General features: G+C 42.2%; 1 protein-coding gene across 2 annotated transcripts in view; it reads right to left on the bottom strand.

Annotated features, from left to right (window-relative positions):
• The window catches only part of ttc7b (tetratricopeptide repeat domain 7B), a 371,811-nt gene that overhangs the window by 90,244 nt on the left and 269,359 nt on the right, over window positions 1-12,208 (bottom strand). Inside the window, exon 18 of one of the 2 annotated variants that reach the window (XM_043696948.2) lies at window positions 2,020-2,070. The exons of the other annotated variant lie outside the window; for it this stretch is intronic. Coding sequence (XP_043552883.2) covers window positions 2,020-2,070 — 51 coding nt within the window. The remainder of the gene's footprint in view (window positions 1-2,019; window positions 2,071-12,208) is intronic. 2 annotated transcript variants of the gene reach the window in all.

Genomic DNA, 12,208 nt, shown 5'->3' with positions numbered 1-12,208 from the left:
TTACTCCAAATAGTCGTTTAGCCCGATGAAAACTGTTGGTGCTGAGTTCTGCTGCAATCTCCACACCTTTCTCAAATGCAAAATTTTTCAATGAATTTTCTTTTATAATGTTGGTAAAGCTTAAAACTTACTTATATTGGATTGCCTTTAAATTAGGACTTCACTGGTATCACACAACATTAGTTTGCACTTATATTGGCTCAAACTGTGCAAAATTAATTCCTTGAAACAATCTCACATCCAAACCCAAAAATATAAGTCACTCAAAGCTGACATTAGTCTGTAAATTAGCTGTACTTTATACATTGCTCACTTCCATGATGAACAGAGGCATCAATGTACTTGCTTCAGAACATATCTGTCATTTCAGAGGATACACTGTCTTCCCATCCTCTCACAGGGAGAATGATGCAGCAAGTTGCCAATGAATGGAGTGGAAGGGACGTGAATTAGTAGTTCCAGCAACATAATATATAATTTTCCCCACAGTGATGCCCTCTTGGAGGGCAGACATGTCTGCAGTTGTTGGCCCATCAACTAGATCAAAAGACATGTAGAGGGCTTATCCAAAAGAAAACCGTATGTCTTTTGGCCAGGAAATATATTATGGTCTGTTTAGAATCAGATTTTCCAAAAAACCATAAATTGCAATAGGTAAAGTATTCTAAATACTTTTCAGCAGGGAATCACAGCCAGTATATTTTCAAGTGGACCTGGGGTGAACAGCTATTAAGTCAAAATAGAAATATGACTCCATTTTTCCTTGATTTGATAATGATATTGTAAAATAGCTGACGGTGAGTCAGCAGTCTTTTACATTTCAGCTGATCATTGGAGACAATGGAAATTAAAATGGGGAGAGACACAAACTAAGCTGCTGGCTGACTATCATCCAAAGGTTAGAATTACCCTACTTGTGTTTAACCCATGCAGCCAGTTATGAGCAGCTGCTTTATTGATGGAATTGCCTGGTTGCCAGTTATCCAGGAGCTATCTTTTATACGATCCTCTCTTCACTGACCAATGCCACAAAGGGGTCATGTCAAACAGATGAGTGTTGAGTTTTAATAAGGACTTTTCAATTCGAACCATTAACCTTTCTCTTACAATTGTGGGTTGCCATGATGTCTAGCATTTTGTCTATTTGTTTTGAGTTTATGGTTCTTTTGCTGTTCAATATGATGTGAAACCTACAGGTTTAACATAAACCTTTTTAAAAGGTGCTACTAATTTTAGGTCTCAAGGTATGAGATTTGCTTTAAACCAAGAAAAGAACAAAATCTAAAAATTAATCAGAAGTTATTCAGTTAAAAACAGGGAGCATGTCGTGTTAAATATCACTAAGAAAATGTGTTTTAAAATGATTGAAAATATCAATGACTTGTTAGACTCACATGACTGACACAAAGGGTCTGTTTCCATGTTGTTATAATTGTTATAGATTTTATATGTCATGTGTTTTCTAATACCTTAGTCAATTGACTAAGTTACTCTGGCTATATTGCCCTGCTTGCCTGGATTAACAGTTCAATCAATAAAACATTTAACTGCACTAACCTCTATTGATCGAGATCTGAATCCTGATATGAGAGAGATATGACTCATGCAAAATAAATAGACTTTAGAGTCGGACAGGCACAGAGAGACAAACAAAGCGGCTGTATGCAAATCAGCAGCAGCCCAGCAATGCTAAACAACCGCATGATATCAGCCTCTGAGCACATGCAGGGTGGGAGGGAGAGCGGGAAGAGGAGTACAGACTGTATCGCAGCATGATACGGGCAAGAGTTGCTGTATTTCACAGATTTAAGTCAAAAATATTGGCCGAGTGCATTCAGATCTCATGATAATCCAGGGCCTGAGGAGGCAGTGCACGGGATGGGGACAAACAGCCGCAGCCTTGGCTTGTAGCACTAGAACACGCTACTGCTGATGGAGAGTTAGCGTTCACATTCGAAAGTGGACGATAACGTGACTGAATCAAACCACCAGTAGGGCTGTAAATGAACTCTTACTTACTAACTGAAAAAAGGGAGAAAAAACCATGAAAGTAAGCATCTGGAGGATTGCCTTCAAACAATAAATCAAACCAGTAATTAAAATCTCATTAAAACCTCTCACAAGTAGAATTATGATTACTTTCAATACTTTTTAAGTGTTGCTGATCCATTCTTGAGTGCACGTTCAACCTCTGAGTAATAACAGGTTCAAGGAAGGAATGGACTGGATCACAGCCTATTTAGAGCAAGTCAATGGCAGATTTAGAGAAGGATAAATCTCCATTTCTATTGATGGCACTAAATAGTGCTGAGATATGGTCCTACAGCCCTCCAACATCTTGCTCAAATGATCGCCCTTCATGCCTAATGAAAGCCATCATGTTGTTTCATTGCGGGGAACACCAGAGTTAAATTGGGATATACCCTCACCTGACAGCCACACATACTTTATTTTAAAACAGGAAAGAGACCAAGAACAGGACACTGGCCCATTTATAGCCCAGGCTGGACTCTCTGATCGTAGCATACTCACTGCTTCCTTGTTGAGGGCAGTTCATGGGACATTCCTAGCTGGCATAACTATAGTTAATCAGTGCACTTATGGACATTGGTAAGCTCTAGGACTGAAAATCCTTCCCATTTTTGCAAAAATGCACATGCTAACAAGTGCTATTGATTAATGTGACTGGGCCACCTTCTCTAAACTGTAGATAAAACAGGGCATTTGAAAGCCTTTTCAAAATAAATAGGTGCATTCTGGCAATATTATTGATCCACATCATTGAGTTAAATGCATGAATTATTAAATACTGCCTGATAACATGTAGCAGTTTGTCAATATAATTTTCAATGTAGATACAGGTTATTAAAGGTTTTTGTGATGCAGTGGTAATGTTCCTATCTTTGAGCCGAGAGGCTGGGTACAAGGCACTGCCGTTCCAGAGATGGGCAATAATAAGATAGACTCTTCTGGTGCTGTGGTAGTGTCCCTAATTCTGAGCCAAGAGGCCTAAGTTCATATCCCACCTGCTCTTCAGGTGTGAAGTAACAGCTCTAAACAGGTTGTTACTTCAAAGTGTCATGGATGCTGGGGCACTAAATTTAAGAAGGAGTTACACAGATTCTCACTTGGTAATGGGTTGAAAGGCTATGGGGAGAAGGCAGGAAAATGGGAGTAAGGAGTATATCAGCCACAATTAAATGGCAGAGCAGATTCAATGGGCTGAAAGGCCTAATTCTGCTTCTGTATTTTATGAACTTATGATTAGAAAATATCAGGATTCTTCCCATCCTCCTTTGGAGCTCGAAGAGTCAAAGGATAGATATTATCTTGCTCCAGTTCCCACTCTTGATAGATAAAGCTAGACAAAGAGTGCAAGTCTGTAACTGGCCGGTCAGCCCTGCTGATCCCTTGCTTACCTGAAACTGATCAACCTGTTCTGCCGTGATATGACACACCTATGGGCCAGGTGGCACTTGAACCCAGACATTTTGGCCCAGGAATCAGGACACTACACCATGTCACAAGACCCTTTGTTTTTTTTGTTTTTGTTTTTGTGCACTTCCAGTAAGGGTAGTGGGATCAGAACTGAGAATTCTGTCTACTTTTCACCATTCTAATCCATTCATACTGAAGGCCAATCAAACATTAATTGTTTTGAAATCAGTGTTTTTCACTCTTGAAATTGTACAAAAGCATCCTTTAAACAATCACAATGTATAGTATTATCTTAATGGAGAAAAACTGCAGAAAGCTGCAAAGGGACTTGGGGAGGTACTTGTGCATGAAATATAGAAAGCCAGCACACAGGTGCAGAGGTAATTAGGAAGTGACCGAATAAGGGTAGGGGAGTCTTGCTGTAACTGTATAAAGTGCTGGTGAGACCACATCTAGGCAACTGTGATTTTAGTTCCTTTATTTTAGGACAAACATTATTTCATTGGAGATAGTTCAGAGAAGGTTCACTAGGATGATTTTTGATCTGGAGGGTTTGTCTTATGAATAAAGTTTTAGAAGAATTAAAAGAATGTGAGGTGATCTCATTGAAACATAAAGGATTTTTAAGGGGTTTGACAGAGTAAATGCTGACATGGGAGAGTCGAGGACCAGAGGGCATAATCTGAGAAAAAAGGGGTGCCAACTTAAGACTGAGATGAGGAGGAATTTCTTCTCTGAGGTTTGGGTATCTTTGGAATTCCTTTGTCACAGAGAGCTACAAGGGTAAAGTCCTTGTGTATATTTAAGGCTGGGATAGGTTCTTGATCAGTCTGGGAATCAAGGGTTACAGGGAAAAAGCAGGAAGGTGAACATGAGGGATGTTGGATCAGTCATAATCGCATTGAACGGTGGAGCAGGATCAAAGGGCTGAATAGGCGAAAGTGAGGACTGCAGACGCTGGAGATTAGAGTCGAGAGCGTGGTGCTGGAAAAGGAGCAGGAGGGCTTTTGCGCGAAATGTCGACTCTCCTGCTCCTCAGATGCTGCCTGACCTACTGTTCTTTTCCAGCACCACACTCACGACTCAAAGGGCTGAACACCTTACTCCTGTTCCTTTCCTTACGGTCTTACAATCTTTTTAATTCTGCATTTTGGTGTCCTCATCCTTCATCTACTTTATTTTGCTCCTGTTGTCATGCAAGTTTGTAAACAGCAATGCATGGTTAAGTCTCTACATCTCATTGTTAAACTTATTTTATGTGCCACTAGGGTTTAATTGAAACAAAATATTGCGTTTGTCTGACATTTTCATCTTACATCAACTGGAAAGATGAAGAATATGCCATTCAACTCTAGGCTCTTCTCTTGCAGACTGGGATTGTGTCTGGAGAAAATATTTGAAGCTATATAATATGAAGCTAATAGGCAGATACTGTAGTGGTGGAGGTATTTTGAGTTGACTTGGTTCAAGTGAACTCCAATCTTATAAAACAACATTTTGCCTGCAATTTCAAGTTAAGCCAAAAATCACATGGGGAAAATAAAATGTTAAAGTGCATTTTAGGTTGGGGTGGGGTTCACGGTTTGATATAATTTCTGCTTTTGCCCTTCTCAACTCTCATCTTAATGCTTGCTACTTAACAAAGTGTAAGCTGTTGATGGGGAGACCATGAACCACTAGTATTACAATCTACCAGTGCTCCCTCATAAAGACAGAGTGCGCTGAAGAAACTCAGCATGCTTGGTTTCATTTGTGGAGAAAGAAACAGAAGTTTCAAGTTTGATCCAACTCTTTTTCAGTACTGAATGGAGCTGAAGACTCGTATTTTTCATTCTACTGATAGAGGGGATGGAAGAGTGAGGAGAACAGATTGTGAGGATGTCCAGACAAAAGACAAAGGCCATACTAATGGAGATAATGGAGAAATAGAGATGGAATTGGGTGTAAATAGAGGATGGTAAAGAAAACTAGTGGACAGAGCCACGATTTGAAGTTGTGGAACTCAATAATGAGTCCTCGATATTGTAAAGGAGATGCTGGCCCTTCATCTTGCATTGAGCTTCATTGGAGCATTGCAGCACACCCGAGGAATGTTAGCAGGGGAGCAAGGTGGTTGATTGAAATGGTTAAAAGAAAGGGAGGTTGAGGTAATTCCGGTGGTCAGAGTGGAGGGGTCCTCAAAGCAATCACCCAGTCTGAGTTTGGTCTTGCCAACGTAAAGGGACACCACATTGTAATCAGTGAATACAACAGGCTAGATTGAAAGGAATGCAATTAAATTGCAGCTTCAGCTGAAAGGTGTAATTGGGCCTTGGATGGTGAGGAAGGCAGTGGTAAATAGGCATGCCTTACAACTTCCGTGATTGTGTGGAAAGGTGTCATGGCAGGTGGTGGGCATGAGGAAGTGTTAGGATTAATGTAGGAGTGGACCAGTATCACAGAGGGAACGGTCTCTGTGGAATGCTGATAGTGGAGGCTGGGGGAAGATACATTTGATGGTGGTATCCTGCTTGAGATGATGGAAATGACAGAGGATGTTCCTTTCAATGTGGAAAGTGAGGACAAGGGGAACTTTATTGTTGTTATGGGAGGAAAGGGAGAGAGTGAGGGTAGAAGGCCATAAGACCATTTGAAATAGGAACAGGAGCAGGACATTTATTGCCTTCAGCCTTCACAACAGGATTATGATCTGACCTTTTTCATGTAGATAAATGTGAGGTGCTGCATTTGGGGAAAGCAAATCTTAGCAGGACTTAAACACTTAATGGTAAGGTCCTTGGGAGTGTTGCTGAACAGAGAGACCCTGGGGTGGGGGAGTCTAGAACTAGAACTAGGTTTAGGTTGTGAGGGGAAAGATATAAAAGGGACGTAAGGAGCAACTTTTGCACACAGGGGATGGTGCATATGTGGAATTGGCTGCCAGAGGTGGTGGTGGAGGCTAGTACAATTGCAACATTTAAAAGGCATCTGGATGGCTGTATGAATCGAAAGAGTTTAGAGGGATATGGGCCAAGTGCTGGTAAATGGGATTAGATTAGTTTGGGATATCTGGTTGGCATGGATGAGTTGGACTGAAGGGTCTGTTTCCATACTGTACATGTTTATGACTCTATTACATCCACTTTCCTGTCCTTTCCCCACAACCCTTGATTCCACAGCTGATAACAATCTATCTCAACCTTAAATATACAAAAGGACTCTCCCCCTACAGTTGTGGCAAGGAGTTCCAAAGGCTCTCAACCCTCAGAGAAAAAATTCCTCCTGAACTCAAGCCTTAAATCTCAGAATATGTCCTCTGGTCCGAGACTCTGCCATTAGGTGAATCATCCTCTCAGCCTTTACACTGCAAAGGCCCTTAATTATCCAATATGGTTCAATGAGATGACCTCTCATTCTTCTGATCTCCACTGAGTACAGTTCCAAATTGTTTAGCATTTGCTCATAAAATATAATACCAGAGATCATCTAGTGAACCTTCTCTGAATTGCCTCCAATGAAATGGTATCTTTTCTTAAATAGGTTGGCCAAAACTGCTCTCAGTATGTCAGGCATGATCTCATCAGCATCTTGTGCAACTGCAGTTCAACTTCCCTACTCTTATATTCCATCCCCTTGAAATTACGGCCAACATTCTATTAGCCTTCTGAGAAGTACAGAGATGGGTTAGGCATGGTAGAGAAGCCTGTCTGTTTGCGTGTGTGTGTGGGTTGGTTGGAATCTTCAGTTATGGAATCTTCACTTAGTGGGCGGCACGGTGGCACAGTGGTTAGCACTGCTGCCTCACAGCGCCAGAGACCCGGGTTCAATTCCCACCTCAGGCGACTGACTGTGTGGAGTTTGCACGTTCTCCCCGTGTCTGCGTGGGTTTCCTCCGGGTGCTCCGGTTTCCTCCCACATCACAAAGATGTGCAGGGTCAGGTGAATTGGCCATACTAAATTGCCCGTAGTGCTAGGTAAGGGGTAAATGTAGGGGTATGGGTGGGTTTCGCTTCGGCGGGTCGGTGTGGACTTGTTGGGCCGAAGGGCCTGTTTCCACACTGTAATCTAATCTAATCTAATCTAATCTTCTGGAAAAAAGTAATGTCAGAAGCAGCTGTAGTAGGTGGCATTATTGGAACAGATGTGATGGAGATGAAGAAACTGGGAGGATGGAATAGAAATCTTGCAGGAAGCAGGATGTGAGGAAGTGCAATCAAACTTAACAGGGAGTCGGTGGATTTGTAGTAGATATTGGTTGATAGCCTATCCCCAGAAATGGAAAAGGTGAAGTCCAGATGAAGGTGAGAGATCCAATTCCAGATGAGAACAGCAAGCAGCACGAATGACATAATTGATGTACCGGAGAAAGAAATGTAGGTGGGTGCACAGAGCAGAACAAGGAGTGTTCCACATATTTCATAAGGCGACAGACATAAGTAGGACCCAGTACCCACAACCACACCTCTGACCTGAAGAAAGTGAAATGAGTTAAATGAAAAGTTGATTAAAGTGAAAATAAACTCAGCCACATAAAGGAGGGTGGTGGTGAATGGGGACTGTTTTCAAGGATGAAGCAAAAAGCCTTCAGACCTGATGGAGGTAGAGCTCCCTCTAAATTGCACAAGTACATGACCGTGTGGCAACTTAAGAACATACCGTGCAGGCAATACGCACACTACAGGTGATTAACTCACCCTTTAAATGCGTGTAGGTGTGGCTATTTTAAAAGGCCCAGTCAAAGCAGGCCATACACAACAAAGAGAAATTCCAGAGAACATAGCACGTCATCCTCCCCTCCTCCCTTGCCCACTTCTCCCATAATGATCTTATGTTTTCTAAGACCCATGAACTGTCAGTTGGCCAGCCACACAAACCAGGAGGAAGACATAACACTGCACCAGACCACTGAGAAAGCAGCAGTCCCACTTGACCTGCTCAGATACTGCACCTGTATGTAGAGGCTAATAGAAAGCTGTATATGGTGAGTCACTGGGGATGACTAGGCTGTGGCCAGACCAGGTGAGAAAAAAACAGCTAATCTCCTAACTCTCTGGAGGGTAAGGATACAGATGGCTTCTTTGCAGAAAATGTGCACAATGCATAGGCTGGTTTTCCAGGGTTTCTTATCATCCTTTCCAACATGGAAATGGTGGCCAATTTCAAGGCAGCAATTGCAGACCCACCCATGTTGCAGCAGCATGTGGCTGCTATCTCAACTTCCACTTTAGGAATGGCAGAAGTTACACAGTACTTCAGTGCTCAGTGGAAACTCTGATGGAGATCTGAAAACCCAAGCCTATTGCCATCATGGTCGCGAGACAGAAAGAGAAAGAGGGAGAGAGAAAGAGAGAGAGAGAAGAGAGGGAGAGAGGGAAAGAGAGAGAGGGGAAAGAGAGAGAGAGAGAGCAGGTTGTTGGCTGAGCAAAGAGAGAAAGAGTTTGAACCTGAGAATTTGCGATTTAGTCAGCAAAGTCAGGTTAACAGGATGGAGGTTAAAAGAGAAGGCAGTGATATATACAAATATGTCAAAACTCTGCCACATTTTGTTGAGAAAGATGTTGAAAACTTCTTGGTGTCATTTGAAAAATTGGCTAGGCAGATGGAGTGGTCCGAGGATTCATGGGTAATGCTAGTTCAGACTAAACTGGTAGGCAGAGGTAGTGAGGAATTTGCCGCGCTGTCAGATGAAGGGTCAGGAGATTATGAAGAGGTTAAACAGGCTATTTTAAGTGCTTATGAATTGGTACGAGAAGCATATAGACAGCGGTTCAGAAACATAAAGGAGGAACCAGGTCAGACTAATGTTGTGTTCGAAAGAATTAAACAGTCATTTTGATAGATGGGTGCGTGCTTTGAAAACAGATAGGACCTTTGAAGCTCTACAAGAGATTATTCTGCTGGAGGGGTTTAAAACTCACTTCCAGAGATGGTAAGAATTCATATGGAGGAACAGAAAGTTCAAGATATGAGAAGGGCAACAGAGTTAGCAGATGAATACATGTTGGTGCATAAGACATGCTTCCAGCCAGAATTTCGTTCTGTGAGGGATAGAAGTTGGGAGAAGGGGAGATCCAACACTCCCGAAAGAATGAGTAGAAAACATTGGTAATAATTTACCACTTGTTAAAGAAGCGCAAGAGGGTGAACAGAAGGTGAAAAGCCTCAGGTGTTTTCACTGTAATGGAGTGGGACACAGTAGATTACAGTGCCAGTAGTTTCAGAAGGGCACTGGGAAAAGGTGTTTTCACTGCCAGAAGGTGGGACATGTGAAGACACAATGCTGGTCGTTAAAGAAAGGCACTGTGGGAAAAGATGTGGTAATAGAAGCTAAGCCAGTGGCATTAGTGAAGGTAGTAAAGGAGACCCCAAGAAGAGCTGAGGAGCTGCAGGACAGTGCACAGGCTAGGCAGGGGCTGGAAATGGAGATTGTGCCTGATCTCTACAAAGAATTTGCCTCTGTGGGTAAGGTTTACTCAGAAAGAACAGGGGCAGAAGGACAAGAAGTTATAATTTTGAGAGATACAGGATCTAACCAGTTGCTGATAGTAAGGGATGAGCAAATGTGCACTCTTTCTGATTTGTTGCTCGAGTGTGTGGTAATTTGTGGGATAGATGGACAGAAATTTAGAGTTCCCTTATGTAAGATCAGGTTGGAATGCCAACTCAAGACTGAGAAAATAACAATGAGAGTGATTGCAAAGTGTCAGTTCTAGGAATTCAGTTTGTTCTTGGGAATGATCTGGCAGAATCCAAATTGGGAGTGACACCACTTGTTGTGGAGAAGCCGAAGGAAGACCAAGAAACTGAGGAGTTAAAACAGAAATATCCTGGTATTTTCCCGGACTGTGTAGTAACTAGATCCCACTATCATAAGTCACAGCACAAAGCGAAAACGGAAGAGAAAGATGAAGGAGTTGAGGTTCAGTTTGCGGACACCCTGTTTGATGTAATGGTGCAGGAAAACCATGAACAGACAGAGGGTCAGACAGAAGTGTTTCATCCTGAAAGTCTAAGAGACTTACAAAGTGAGACAAGACGATAAAAGATATATATGTGAATGCGCACTCCAAAATGAAGGCAGAGAATGTTCTGAAGGGTTATTATCTGAAAGATAGAATCCTAAGGCGGAAGTGCAGGTTAGTGCAGAGGAGAAACCAGAATGATTTGTCCGTAGCATAAGACAGGAGGTGTTAGGGGTAGCACATTAACTACCTGTAGGTGGTCACCTAGGGGTATGAAAGACTCAGGCTAAGGTACAAAAACATTTTGATTGGCCTGGAAGGCACAAGGATATGATTAATTTTTGCTAAACGTGTCATACATGCCAAATATAGGTAAGCCATATGTGGTAATAAAACCAGCACCTTTGTTGCCAACGCCTGCATTTGAAGAACCTTTCAAGCGGGTTATAGTTGATTGTGTAGGTCCCCCTCAACGAGAACTAAAAGTGGGAACCAGAACTTGTTAATGGATGTGTCTACCAGATTTCCAGAGGCATTTCCATTACGGAGTATCAAGGAAAAAAGGGTGGTAGAGGAGTTAGTAGCTTTCTTCACATGGGATGAGCTACCCAGAGAGATTCAGTTGGACCAATGGTCAAATTTTACTGCTAGGCTTTTGGGGTGGTATTGGACAGCTTAGGTATACAGCCCTTTAAATCCAGTGTGTATCAACCTGAATGCCAGGGAGCTTTAGAAAGGTGGCGTCAGACCCTGAAGACCATTTTGTCAGGATTACCCGAATGATTGGGATAAATGTATCCCATTCATACTGTTTGCCATTAGAGATGCCCCGAATGAGTCTACTCAGTTCACTTCCTCGGAGTTAATATTCAGGCATGAAATGAGAGGTCCTTTGAAATTAATTCAAGAAAAATCGCAGGACCAATATTGGATATCACACACTTAGGTTATGTATCGGAGGTGAGGGAGAGATTGAGTCAAATAGGTGAGTTAGCTAAACAGCATCTAAAGAAGGCACAGTGTAGAATGAAGCAGGTGGCAGATAAAAGTACTGAGACTCGGACATTTTCCCGAGGGGTTGACATGTTTGTACTGTTACCAGTGATAGGAGATCCCTTCAAAGCCAGGTTTAGTGGTCCCTATCAAATTGAGAAAACGTTGAGTCAGGTGAACTATCGAGTAAAGATGCCAGATAGAGAAAAAAGGTATCGGGTCTGTCATGTGAACATGTGGAAACCGTATTATACTAGAGGGAAAGAACTGGAGAATCAGGTGTTAGTTACTGCCCTGCAGCGTGAGGAATCAAATCCAGATGATGTGGATTTTGATGTGCCTCAAAATAGATTAAAAAATGGACAAGTCCTTGAGGAGTGGGATAGGTTAGTAAGCTATCTGTCTCACGAGCACAGAACGCAGTTGAAAGATTTGTTACTGCAGTATAAGGACATATGGAAGAATCAAATGGGGCAGATTAATGCTATTGTACAAGCAGATGTAGGAAATACTGCTCCTATAAAACAACACCCCAATCGGCTTAATCCTTTCAAAGCCAGACAGGTCCAAATGGAAGTGGAGGCTGTGCTCGACGAGGACATAATTGAACTGAGCCAGAGTGAGTGAAGCTCGCCGATCGTCTTCGTTCCTAAATCGGGCAAGTCTCAACAATTCTGCATGGGTTATCGAAAGGTTAAAAATCAGACTCAAATCTAATTCCTAGATTGGAGGACGATATTGAGAAAGTCGGACAAGCCAGTTACATCACCAAGTTGGATGTAATGTGTGGTTACTGGCAGGTACCTTTATCAGAGTCGGCAAAATAAATGTCCGTG

This window comes from Chiloscyllium plagiosum, unplaced genomic scaffold (genome assembly GCF_037043375.1).
Source record: "Chiloscyllium plagiosum isolate Xiang-an unplaced genomic scaffold, Cpla_swu_hap1 HiC_scaffold_8, whole genome shotgun sequence".
NCBI classification, from domain to species: Eukaryota; Metazoa; Chordata; class Chondrichthyes; order Orectolobiformes; family Hemiscylliidae; genus Chiloscyllium; species Chiloscyllium plagiosum.
Note: the sequence above shows the minus strand (reverse complement) of the source record. Positions and strands in the feature narration are given on the sequence as shown.